We start from the raw sequence: 13,358 nt of genomic DNA on the forward strand, positions 1-13,358 counted from the left end.
AATTTATGGAAAATGTGTGACACATCTAAATGCCTTCTTGATGGAATCAAAGTAAAAAACTGAAAATATTCCTACAGAGGAGACTGTAGTAAATGAGGAAATTAGGAAACGTCATAACAAATAAGTCTCCCAAGATGGCCACAAGAGTCAAAAGAGTCCAAATGTAGCACAAATATCACCCAGATGTAGCCCAAGTATAGCCCAATGACAGAATGTCCCAGAGTGTTCTAATCTAAAGAACAACTAGAGCGCTAACAGTCTTACTTAATGACAAAAGCATTGCACAACTGAAACCATCTTGATTGGAATAAAGTGGTAACACTTAAAACATTTAATCTGCAAAGGAAAAAAATGAGGGGGTTCATTTTGCCATAGAAATTATGATTAGTACTGCAGAAAAAAAAATTAGGGCACATTTTGACTTCTCAAATCCTCTTCTATTTCATTAAAAAATTCTGACATGCAGACTGAAACATGCACTTTGAATACCAGCAGCAGACTTCCCTGGCGAGCAGTAGCTTTACTACAGTGATCTAATGAGCAACTAGAGTGCTACCATTCAGAATTTATGGCAAATGTTTGACACATCTGAATGCCTTCTTGATGGACCCAAAGTAAACAAGCATTGAAAATGCAATAGGTGTCGGCCTCGTTTAACCCCTTCGCTGCTGCGGACATTCCGCTGCAGCGCTGGGGGGGGCAGGGGGGCAGCGCGGCGGGCCTGTGCTCATGACGGAGCCGCTCCGTCATGAGCCACAGTTGAGCTGTGCTCATGACGGAACGGTTCCGTCATGACTCCGCCCATTTGCGTTGTCGCCCCGCACAGGCGGGGAAACAGCGCCGCGCAGGCGGAGCGGCCGCCGGCAGGATTGTCATGACGGAACCGTTCCGTCATGAGCACACGACAACCGTGGCTCATGACGGAACGGTTCCGTCATGAGCAGGGAAGGGGTTAAGTTAAAGCAATTCTGTTTGTAATTAGGTGGCCTTTTAGCTTTGCTTGTATTACTGTTTTTCAAACTTTCATGTACATAACATGTATATGTATGCATGCATTTATATTTGTATTTATATAGATATGCAGATTATATATATGTTTATATATGTATGCATATAAGTATGTATATATACATACATACATATATATAAATGCATATATATATATGTGCATATGTGTGCGTGTAGAGAGAGGTAGAGGTAGAGATGTAGAGGTAGAGAGGTAGAGAAGTAGAGAGTGAATAATAGAGAGTAGAGAGGTAGTATTAGAGAGAGTAGCAGAGAGAGTAGCAGAGAGTGAGTAGTAGACAGTAGAAGAGTGAGTAGTAGAGAGTGAGTAGTAGATAGTGAGTAGTAGAGTGAGTAGTAGAGAGTAGAAGAGAGTGAGTGGTAGAGTGAGTAGTAGAGAGTGAGCAGTAGAGAGTGAGTAGTAGAGAGAAGGAGAGTTATTAGCAGAGAGAGAATTAGAGAGTAGTAGAGAGAGAGTAGTAGAGTAGTAGAGAAGTAGAGAGTAGTAGAGTAGTAGAGAGTAGTAGAGAGTAGTAGAGAGTAGTAGAGTGAGTAGTAGAGTGAGTAGTAGAGTGAGTAGTAGAGTGAGTAGTAGAGTGAGTAGTAGAGAATGAGTAGTAGAGAGTAGTAGCGAGTGAGTAGTAGAGTGTGAGTGGTAGAGAGTAGTAGAGAGAGTAGTAGAGAGAGTAGTAGAGAGAGTAGTAGAGAGTGAGTAGTAGAGATAGTAGTAGAGAGTAGTAGAGAATGAGTAATAGGGTAGGAGAGAGTAGTAGAGAGTAGTAGAGTGAGTAGTGGAGAGTGAGTAGTAGAGAGTAGTAGAGAGCGAGTAGTAGAGAGCGAGTAGTAGAGAGCGAGTAGTAGAGAGCGAGTAGTAGAGAGCGAGTAGTAGAGAGAGAGTAGTAGAGAGAGAGTAGTAGAGAGAGAGTAGTAGAGAGAGTAGTAGAGTGTGAGTAGTAGAGTAGTACAGTGAGTGGTAGAGAGTAGTAGAGTGAGTAGTAGAGAGTGAGTAGTAGAGAGTGAGTAGTAGAGAGTAAGTAGTAGAGAGTAAGTAGTAGAGAGTGAGTAGTAGAGAGTGAGTAGTAGAGAGTGAGTAGTAGAGAGTAGTGGTGAGTAGCAGTGAGTGAGTAGTAGAGAGTGAGTAGTTTATTTTAAAAGGAACACAATGAGGGGGTTCATTTTGCCATAGAAATTATGATTAGTGCTGAAAAAAGAAAAATTAGGGCACATTTTGATTGACTTCTCAAATCGTCTTCTATTTCATTAAAAATTCTGACATGCAGACTGAAACATGCACTTTCAATACCAGCAGCAGACTTCCCTGGTGAGCAGTAGCTTTACTACAGTGATCCAACGAGCAACTAGAGTGCTAACATTACGAATTTATGGCAAATGTGTGACACATCTGAATGCCTTCTTGATGGAATCAAAGTAAAAAACTGAAAGTATTTCCTACTGAGGAGACTGTAGTAAATGAGGAAATTAGGAAACGTCATAACAAATAAGTCTCCCCAGATGGCCACCAGAGACAAAAGAGCCCAAATGTAGCACAAATATCACCCAGATGTAGCCCAAGTATAGCCCAATGACAGAATGTCCCAGAGTGTTCTAAAGAACAACTAGAGCGCTAACAGTCTTACTTAATGACAAAAGCATTGCACAACTGAAACCATCTTGATTGGAATAAAGTGGTAACACTTAAAACATTTAATTTTCAAAGGAACAAAATGAGGGGGTTCATTTTGCCATAGAAATTATGATTAGCGCTGCAGAAAGAAAAATTAGGGCACATTTTGACTTCTCAAATCCTCTTCTATTTCATTAAAAAATTATGACATGCAGACTGAAACATGCACTTTGAATACCAGCAGCAGACTTCCCTGGTGAGCAGTAGCTTTACTACAGTGACCTAATGAGCAACTAGAATGCTACCATTCAGAATTTATGGCAAACCCTTCTTGATGGAACCAAAGTAAACAAGCATTGTAAATGCAATAGGTCTCGCCCTCGTTTAAGTTAAAGCAATGCTGTTTGTAATTAGGTGGCTTTTTAGCTTTGCTTGTATTAGTGTTTTTCAAACTTTCATGTACATAACATGCATATGTATGCATATAAGTATATGTATATGTATGCATGCATTTATATTTGTATTTATATAGATATGCAGATTATATATATGTTTATATATGTATGTATATAGGTATATATATACACATACATATATAAATCCATATGCATATATATATATATATGCATGTGTGTGCTTGTAGAGAGGTAGAGGTGTAGAGATGTAGAGGTAGAGAGTAGTAGAGCGAGAGGTAGATAGTAGAGAGTGAATAATAGAGAGTGAGTAGTAGAGAGAGTAGCAGAGAGTAGCAGAGTGAGTAGTAGCGAGTAGTAGAGTGAGTAGTAGAGTGAGTAGTAGAGTGAGTAGTAGAGAGTGAGTAGTAGAGAGTGGGTAGTAGAGAGTGGGTAGTAGAGTGTGAGTGGTGTAGTGAGTAGTAGAGTAGTAGAGAGTGAGTAGTAGAGTGAGTAGCAGAGAGAGAGTATTAGAGAGTAGTAGAGAGTGAGTAGTCGAGAGTAGTAGAGAGTGAGTAGTAGAGAGTGAGTAGTAGAGAGTAGTAGAGAGTAGAAGAGAGAGTAGCAGAGAGTAGCAGAGAGTAGCAGAGAGTAGTAGAGAGTAGTAGCGTAGTAGAGAGTGAGTAGTAGAGTAGTAGTAGAGAGTGAGTAGTAGTGAGTAGTAGAGTGAGTTGTAGAGAGTAGTAGAGTGAGTAGTAGAGAGAGTAGTAGAGTGAGAAGTAGAGAGAATAAGAGTAGTAGAGTGAGTACTAGAGAGTAGTAGAGTGTAGTAGCGAGTGAGTAGTAGAGACAGTAGTAGAGTGTGATAAGTAGAGAGAGTAGTAGAGTAGTGAGTAGTAGTGTGAGGAGTGGAGAGTGAGTAGTAGAGTGAGTAGTAGAGAGTGAGTAGTAGAGAGAGTAGTAGAGAGTGAGGAGTATAGAGTACTAGAGTGAGTAGTAGAGAGGGAGTAGTAGAGAGTAGTAGAGAGTGAGGAGTAGAGAGTACTAGAGTGAGTAGTAGAGAGAGAGTAGTAGTGAGAGAGTGGTAGAGAGTGAGTGGTAGAGAGTGAGTAGTAGAGAGAGAGTGGTAGAGAGTGAGTGGTAGAGAGTGAGTGGTAGAGAGTGAGTGGTAGAGTGAGTGGTAGAGAGTGAGTGGTACAGAGTGAGTGGTACAGAGTAGTAGAGTGAGTAGTAGAGATAAGTAGAGAGTGAGTAGTAGAGAGAGCAGTAGAGTAGTAGAGAGTGAGAAGTGTAGAGAGTAGTAGTAGTAGAGTAGTTGAGTGAGTAGTAGAGAGCGAGTAGTGGAGAGCGAGTAATGGAGAGCGAGTAGTGGAGAGCGAGTAGTGGAGAGCGAGTAGTGGAGTGAGTGGTAGAGAGTGAGTAATAGAGAGAGAGTAGTAGAGAGTGAGTAGTAGAGTAGTAGAGAGTAGTAGAGAGTGAGTAGTAGAGAGTAGTAGTAGAGTAGTAGACAGAGAGTAGTAGAGAGTGAGTAGTACAGAGTGAGTAGTAGAGAGCGAGTAGTGGAGAGCGAGTAGTGGAGAGCGAGTAGTAGAGAGTGAGTAGTACAGAGTGAATAGTAGAGAGTAGTAGAGAGTGAGTAGTAGAGAGTAGTAGAGTGAGTGGTAGAGAGTGAGTAATAGAGAGAGAGTAGTAGAGAGTGAGTAGTAGAGTAGTAGAGTGAGTAGTAGAGAGTTGTAGAGAGTAGTAGAGTAGTAGAGTAGTAGTAGAGTAGTAGACAGAGTAGTAGTGAGTGAGTAGTAGAGAGTGAGTAGTAGAGAGTAGTAGCGAATGAGTAGTAGCGAGAGTAGTAGAGAGAGAGTAGTTGAGAGCGAGTAGTGGAGAGTAGTAGAAAGTGAGTAGTAGAGAGAGTAGTAGAGTGAATAGTAGAGTGAGTAGTAGAGAGTAGTAGAGTGAGTAGTAGAGAGCAGTAGAGTGAGTAGTAGAGAGAGTAATAGAGAGAGAGTAGTAGAGAGTGGGTAGTAGAGGGAGTGGTAGAGAGTAGTAGAGTGAGTAGTAGAGTGAGTAGTAGAGAGCAGTAGAGAAAGAGTAGTAGAGAGTGAGTAGTAGAGAGTAGTAGTAGAGAGTAGTAGACAGTAGTAGAGAGTGAGTAGCGAGTGAGCAGTAGAGAGTGAGTAGCAGAGAGAGAGTATTAGAGAGTAGTAGAGAGTGAGTAGTCGAGAGAGTAGTAGAGAGAGTAGTAGAGAGTAGTAGAGAGAGTAGTAGAGAGAGTAGTAGAGAGAGTAGTAGAGAGAGTAGTAGAGAGTGAGTAGTAGAGAGTGAGTAGTAGAGAGTGAGTAGTAGAGAGTGAGCAGTAGAGAGTGAGTAGCAGAGAGAGAGTATTAGAGAGTAGTCGAGAGAGTAGTCGAGAGAGTAGTCGAGAGAGTAGTCGAGAGAGTAGTAGAGAGAGTAGTAGAGAGAGTAGTAGAGAGAGTAGTAGAGAGTAGTAGAGAGTAGTAGAGTGAGTAGTAGAGTGAGTAGTAGAGTGAGTAGTAGAGTGAGTTTTAGAGAGTGAGTAGTAGAGAGTGAGTAGTAGAGAGTGAGTAGTAGTAGAGAGTGAGTAGTAGAGTAGTAGTAGAGTGAGTAGTAGTGAGTAGTAGAGTGAGTTGTAGAGAGTAGCAGAGTGAGAAGTAGAGAGAGTAAGAGAGTAGTAGAGTAGTAGAGTGAGTCCTAGAGAGTAGTAGAGAGCGAGTAGTAGAGAGTGTGTAGTATTGAGTGAGTAGTAGAGAAAGTAGTAGTGTGATAAGTAGAGAGTAAGAGAGAGTAGTAGAGTAGTAGAGAGTGATTAGTAGTGTGAGTAGTAGAGTAGATGAGAGCGAGTAGTAGCGAGTGAGTAGTGGAGAGTGAGTAGTAGAGAGTAGTAGAGAGAGAGTAGTAGAGAGAGAGTAGTAGAGAGAGAGTAGTAGAGAGAGAGTAGTAGAGAGAGAGTAGTAGAGAGTGAGGAGTAGAGAGTACTAGAGTGAGTAGTAGAGTGAGTAGTAGAGGGAGTAGTAGAGAGAGTAGTAGAGAGAGTAGTAGAGAGTGAGTAGTAGAGAGAGCAGTAGAGTAGTAAAGTGAGAAGTGTAGAGAGAGTAGTAGTAGAGTAGTTGAGTGAGTAGTGGAGAGCGAGTAGTGGAGAGCGAGTAGTAGAGAGCGAGTAGTAGAGAGCGAGTAGTAGAGAGAGTAGTAGAGAGAGTAGTAGAGAGAGTAGTAGAGAGTGAGTAGTAGAGAGTAGTAGTAGAGTAGTAGAGAGAGTAGTAGAGAGAGAGTAGTAGAGAGTGAGTAGTAGAGAGTGAGTAGTAGAGAGAGCAGTAGAGTAGCAGAGTGAGAAGTGTAGAGAGAGTAGTAGTAGAGTAGTTGAGTGAGTAGTAGAGAGCGAGTAGTGAAGAGCGAGTAGTGGAGAGCGAGTAGTGGAGAGCGAGTAGTAGAGAGTGAGTAGTAGAGAGTGAGTAGTAGAGAGTGAGTAGTAGAGAGTAGTAGAGTGAGTGGTAGAGAGTGAGTAATAGAGAGAGAGTAGTAGAGAGGGAGTAGTAGAGAGGGAGTAGTAGAGTAGTAGAGAGCAGTAGAGAGTGAGTAGTAGAGAGTAGTAGTAGAGTAGTAAGTAGAGAGCGAGTAGTAGAGAGCGAGTAGTAGAGAGCGAGTAGTGGAGAGTGGGTAGTAGAGAGTGAATAGTAGAGAGTAGTAGAGAGTGAGTAGTAGAGAGTGAGTAGTAGAGAGTAGTAGAGTGAGTGGTAGACAGTGAGTAATAGAGAGAGTGAGTAGTAGAGTAGTAGAGTGAGTAGCAGAGTTGTAGAGAGTAGGAGAGAGTGAGTAGTAGTAGAGTAGTAGCGAATGAGTAGTAGAGAGTAGTAGAGAGAGTAGTAGAGTGAGTAGTAGAGAGTGAGTAGTAGAGAGAGTAGTAGAGAGCGAGTAGTGGAGAGTAGTAGAGAGAGAGTAGTAGAGAGAGTAGTAGAGAGTGAATAGTAGAGTGAGTAGTAGAGAGTAGTCGAGTTAGTAGTAGAGAGCAGTAGAGTGAGTAGTAGAGAGAGTAATAGAGAGAGTAGTAGTAGAGAGTGAGTAGTAGAGTGAGTAGTAGAGTGAGTGGTAGAGAGTAGTAGAGAGAGTAGTAGAGAGTAGTAAAGAGAGAGTAGTAGAGAGTGAGTAGTAGAGAGTAGTAGTAGAGAGTAGTAGACAGAGTAGTAGAGAGTGAGTAGCGAGTGAGCAGTAGAGAGTGAGCAGTAGAGAGTGAGTGGTAGAGAGTGAGTAGTAGAGTGAGTAGTAGAGAGTAGTAGAGTAGTATAGACTGAGTAATAGAGAGTAGTAGAGAGTGAGTAGTAGAGTAGTAGAGAGTGAGTAGTAGAGTAGTAGAGAGTGAGTGGTAGAGAGTAGTAGAGTGAGTAGTAGAGAGTGAGTGGTAGATAGAGAGTAGTAGATTGAGTAGTAGAGAATAGTAGAGAGTGAGTAGTAGAGTAGTAGATTAGTAGAGTGAGTAGTAGAGTGTAGTAGTGAGTAGTAGTAGAGAGTAGAAGAAAGTAGTAGACAGAGTAGTAGAGAGTGAGTAGCGAGTGAGCAGTAGAGAGTGAGTAGTAGACTAGTAGAGTGAGTAGTAGAGAGTAGTAGAGTAGTATAGACTGAGTAGTAGAGAGTGAGTAGTAGAGTTCCTTAAATAACAGTATCTGTAATGTCTGTAAGTAAGACATGGGAGGGGCATGAAAGTAGTACAGAGTAGACTTCCTCTAAGATACACCCATAATATAAATGTGCAGAGTTTGTCACTTTGATTCACTAAACTAGCCAGCTATCTAACAAGAATTGATTTAATATTGGAGTTTAGATGTTTACTCTTTCCATTCTTGTGTGAGCAATATTGAGATATGCTTCACATGGAGTCAATCATTATAGTCAGGAAAGGCATTATTGCTCAACTATTGGAAACAATAACAGGCAAATCAGAGCCTGCAGCATTATTAACAAATAGAAACACTAAGGGTGTTGCTGAAACAGAGGTCAGAAATAAAATTAAACATATTATGGAAAGGGAGCAGAGAAATCTAGCTCTGAAGAGAAGATTCAATACCTTGCCACTTATTACATATAAACCTCTCCTTTTCCCTCACCGCAGCACACAATGTTCAAAGCATAAGCAGAGAAAATGCTTGAGTCTCTCTCAAACCACAAGAGATGCAAAAGTCACCGCTGTTTCCACTCATTAGTCCAACACACTGAATAATTAAAATGCAGACATTCCTGTACTACAACTGCTTTATATCTCACATACTTGAAAGCAATGCCCTACACAACATTTCCATTTTCTTAACAATAAAAAGTCTTAGAATGATAAGAAAGATCTTACCAGTTCTCCCCCACACTTCCACAAATGTACATAGATTAAATTTCCCTGCCTGAAACTCTGTATCCATAAGTCACTATTACCAAATCTGAGCAGGAGGGATGCTTTTGCATTTCAGAGTTTCAAATATATGTGATTTAGAAACTGCACTTTTCTAGGCCGACATTACCTGGAATGCAAATGTTGATGGTAAACTTCACTGGCCACCGATGGGGAATTGTTTCCATGGACTCTGTGACTCCAAGCAGTGTACACAGGGTTTCTCAGGACTGCAGTGACAGCTGCACATGGTGCTAAACTTCTCGGTACAGTACCTTTATAAAGGATAAATAGCATCAACAGGAGCATTTGACCACATTAATATTTACATGGCAAATATACTTTTATACAAAAAAACGTCAAGGTAACGGCAACACACTCTTTATTAATTAAAGTTTCAATTCTCAAATATCTGGAAGAATTTAAATAAATTAATAATATATAAACCACTGTACCAGTTTTCATTCTAACTTGTGAGGACAAACCAATTGTATTCAGAATGGCACAAAGTACATGGCAAGGCTTTCTGCAGTAAATATTAGAAACAAGAGCATGTCTAAAGTGAAGGAAACAGACCAAACTTTGATACAGGACAAGGACATGTAAGCTGTGTATTTTTTATGTAACTGTCTCTCTTGCAGAGTAAATACTATGAATTTTGCACATTTTATTGTCTGTGGTACTCTTGTACCAGTAGTACCTATACAACTCGACCCTCACTTAATTAGACCCAAGGGATATTCTAAAGCGCAGTTTTTGCCACCGTGATACATTCCAACATGAATTAAATAAGCTTTGCAGGTCAGCATACCAAAATAGTAAACAGAATGCAGATATGGCACTGACTGTTAAGAGGTAAATTAGACAATCGTATGTAGGAATAAAAACTATCATCTGCAATGTAAATATCCTGCCCAACGTGTATTAGAGAGGGGAGGAGGCAGAAAGGCACTATATCATGGATATACTAATACTGCAGGAAACACACTTAGTAGGTAACAAATGGCAAATGCGACTTACCAGTATGCATCTGTTCTTGGCATGTAGAGCTGCAGATCCACACACTTAGCCATCTGGTGTTTGCACTTGTTTTTATCCTGGAAAAGTCTTTGTAAGTTACGAGGTAGGTGACTCCTCCTTTGGATCATAGTGCGCATGGGCATCGGCTCCATCCACAGATTGTTTTTCGCCAGCAGGGAAATGATGGAGCTTTGTAAGAAACAGGAAAGATGCCCATGCATGCTGTATCTAAATAAGATGGTACTGGAACAGATAAAGGTAGCCGGGGAGGCGGGTGGTCGTGTGTGGATCTGCAGCTCTACATGCCAAGAACAGATGCATACTGGTAAGTAGCATTTGCCGTTCGAGGCATGAGCTGCAGATCACACACTTAGCATAGATTGTATAGCAGTACCCATCCTTAGCGGCGACCACCAGTATCTGCTGCAGTAGTTTGAAATAGTGTTTTGAGAACAGCCTGGCCCACACTAGCTTGTTGTTTTGTTTGCACATCTACACAATAGTGTTTTGTGAATGTGTGTGGTGTAGAACATGGAGCTGCCCTGCAGAAACCATCTAAGGGAATGTTCCCTAAAAATGCCATAGAAGCCCCTATCTTTCCTGTAGGGTGGGCTTTCGGAGGAACAGATAAAGTACGTTTTGCTTTGTGGTAGCAGATTTGTATGCATTTAACAATCCATCTAGCTATCCCCGACTTTGATATGGGGTTGCCTTGTGTGGTGGTGAGAAAGACACAAAAAGTTGTTTGGTCTTACGAAAAGGTTGTGTTCTCTCGATGTAATAAAGCAATGCTCTTTTAACATCTAAAGTATGAAGAGCTCTTTCTGCGACTGTCTGCGGTTGCGAGAAAAATACGGGCAACTCCACAGACTGATTGAGGTGGAAGGGAGAAATTACTTTTGGAAGAAATTTAGGATTAGTTCGTAGAACAACCTTATTATGATGGATTTGCAAAAAAGGTTCTTGGATAGTTAGTGCTTGTAGCTCACTAACTCTCCTAAGAGAAGTAATGGCCACTAGGAAAGCAACTTTCCATGTTAAGAATTGTAGTTCACATTTATGTAGAGGTTCAAAAGGAGGGCCCATTAGTCTTGTGAGAACGATGTTTAAATTCCACACAGGTGAGGGTGGAACTCTGGGAGGAATTATCCTTTTAAGGCCTTCCATAAAGGCTTTGATGGCAGGTACTCTGAAAAGTGATTAGTGTTGTCTATTTTATAGGTATGCTGTTATGGCAGCAAGGTGCAGTCCAACAGACGTATAGCCTAAGTTGCACCTTTGGAGGTGTAGCATGTACCCTATGATGTGTTGGATAGATACTTCTAGGGGATTGATGGTGTTGTTATGACAATATATCACAAATTGTTTCCACTTGGCGGCATAGCAGGCTCTACTGGTGGGACGTCTAGCTTCTTTAATGACGTTCATACAGTCAGGGGGAAGATTAAGGAAACCAAACTCTAAGACCTCAGGAGCCATATCTCAAGGTTGAGCTGAGCTGGGTCCGGGTGTCTGATCTCTCCACGTTTCTGGGTTAAGAGGCGTGGTGAGAGGTGCAATTTTTGGTGCAGGGCTACGAACAGTTCCAGTAATGTGGTGTACCACGGTTGTCAGGCCCAAGTTGGTGCAACTAGAATGAGAGTTAGTGAGTGTTGCTGTAGTTTGCGCACCACCGGTGGAATGAGTGGGAGAGGCGGAAAAGCATACGCAAATCTGCCTGACCAATTCATCCAAATGGCATTGCCTTTGGACAATGTGTGTGGATATCTGGCGGCGAAGCTTGGGCATTTTGCGTTTTTATGGGTGGCGAAGAGGTCCATCTGTGGTTGCCCACATTTGAAAAAATGGCTGAAGAACTTGCTGATGAAGTTCCCACTCGTGGCTCTGTTGTGTTTGACGACTTAACATATCGGCTATGGTGTTTTGGACTCCCGGGACATGTTGGGCTAGGAGAAATATATTCTGTGGTATAGCCCATCTCCATATGCTCTGTGCTAGCTGAGAGAGCTGCAGAGTGTGTCCCGCCTTGTTTCTGTATGTAGCACATGGCTGTAATGTTGTCTGTGCGGACTAAGACAGCTTTGCCTGATATTTGCTTTTGGAATGCTTTTAAGGCTAAGAATATGGCTAGTAATTCCAGGTGGTTGATGTGGAGTAACTTTTGTTGAGGTGTCCATCTGTCCTGCTTGGTGTGATGTAATAGGTGAGCTCTCCATCCGGAGCAATGCGCCCGCTGTCATGACAATTTGCGGAACTGACTCTAGGAACGGTTGCCCTTTTTAAAGGTTTTTGGTGTTCCACCACTGCAGAGAGCGATGAGTGCGACCGTCTACCAACACCAGATCTGTTAGCTGACCTAAAGCCTGGTTCCATTGGCATGCTAAGCACTCTAGTAGTGGACGCATCTGGAGTCTTGCATGAGGCACTATAAATGTGCAAGAGGCCATCATCCCTATGAGTTGCATGAACATCCGAGCTGGAAGGGAGTGTTGAGGTTGAAATTTGGGGAGGAGAGCCTGCATGCTTGCTATCCTGGGATAGGCTAGCGCTCTTGAGGTGTCTATGGTGGCACCGAGGTATTGTTGTGTGTGGGATGGTTGCAGATGAGACTTGGTGTGGTTTACTGTGAACCCCAGGTCGTGGAGTAGTTGGATAGTCGCAGAAGTGTGGTGTACACACTGGTTGTATGAGCTGGCTTTTATGAGCCAGTCGTCGAGATATGGGAAGACGTGAATTTGCTGTCTTCTTAAGTGGGCTGCAACTACCGCTAGGCACTTGGTGAATTCCCTTGGTGCTGTTGTGACTTAGAACGGGAGCTCTTTGAATTGATAGTGCTGCCCGTCCACTACAAACCTGAGATACTTCCTGTGAGCTGTGTGAATGGCAATATGGAAGTAGGCGTCCTTGAGATCTATGGTAGCAAGGAAGTCGCCTTGTGAAAGAAGAGGAAGGACCTGCTGAAGTGTGACCATGTGGAAATGGTCTGAATGTATGTATAGGTTTAGGGGTCTGAGGTCTAAAATAGGTCTCAGAGAGCCATCCTTCTTTGGTATGAGAAAATACAGGGAGTAGACTCCCGTGTTTTGTTGGCGCAGGGGAACCAGTTCTATTGCATTTTTTTGTAGAAGGGAGATTACCTGCTGCTTTAGCAGTGATAGATGTTCTTGTAATATTGGACCCTGTTTGGGCGGTATGTTTGGGGGGGGGGGGGGGTAGAGGTAAGTAACCTGATTGAACTATCTGTCGCACCCACCTGTCTGTGGTGATGTTGGTCCAGACAGGAAGGAACTGTTGTAGTCTTCCCCCGACAGGAGTGGAATAGCCCGGGGGAAGCAGAGGGAAGTCATTGGGTAGGGGTGGAGGCAGAGCGGGTGTTGTTAGTCTTGCCTCTGCTCTTGTTATTGTTACCTCTGTAACCTCCTCTCTGGTAACCTCTGGTGAAGGTTGACTAGGTGGAAGCCTTGTAAGAGGTGGAAGGGTTGTCTGATGAGTAGCCTCTGGAGTAGCCTCTGTAGGAGGAGCGACGAAAAGAACGTCTGGGAGCTTGCGATTGCAAGGCTCCCACTGACTTGGCTGTGTTTGTGTCCTTTTTCATTTTCTCCAGGGAGGAGTCTACATCAGGGCCAAAGAGGTGCTCTTGGTCGAATGGTTGGTTGAGGATCGAACTTTGTACCTCAGGCTTAAAGCCTGAAATGCGTAGCCAAGCGTGCCTACACAAAAGGACACAGGTATTTACAGCTCTGGAGGCGGTATCTGCCACATCGAGAGCGCAACAAATGGAGGTATTGGTTATTAGTTTACCCTCCTGTATGAGGTCGTTGGCTTTGTTTTTATATTTTCCGGGAGGTGTTACAATAGGGACTCTAACTCGTCATAATGTGCCCTATCATATCTGGCTAGCAGGGCCAGAGTGTTGGTGATGCGCCATATGGTA

At 42.6% G+C, this 13,358-nt stretch overlaps 1 protein-coding gene across 4 annotated transcripts in view; it reads right to left on the bottom strand.

Moving 5' to 3' along the window:
- The window catches only part of DLG5 (discs large MAGUK scaffold protein 5), a 1,132,805-nt gene that overhangs the window by 562,426 nt on the left and 557,021 nt on the right, over positions 1-13,358 (bottom strand). For all 4 annotated transcript variants that reach the window (XM_085608570.1, XM_085608569.1, XM_085608568.1 and 1 more), the window contains one exon: positions 8,535-8,679. In XM_085608570.1, coding sequence (XP_085464696.1) covers positions 8,535-8,679 — 145 coding nt within the window. The remainder of the gene's footprint in view (positions 1-8,534; positions 8,680-13,358) is intronic.

Source organism: Triturus cristatus, chromosome 1_2 (assembly GCF_964204655.1).
Source record: "Triturus cristatus chromosome 1_2, aTriCri1.1, whole genome shotgun sequence".
Lineage (NCBI taxonomy): Eukaryota > Metazoa > Chordata > Amphibia > Caudata > Salamandridae > Triturus > Triturus cristatus.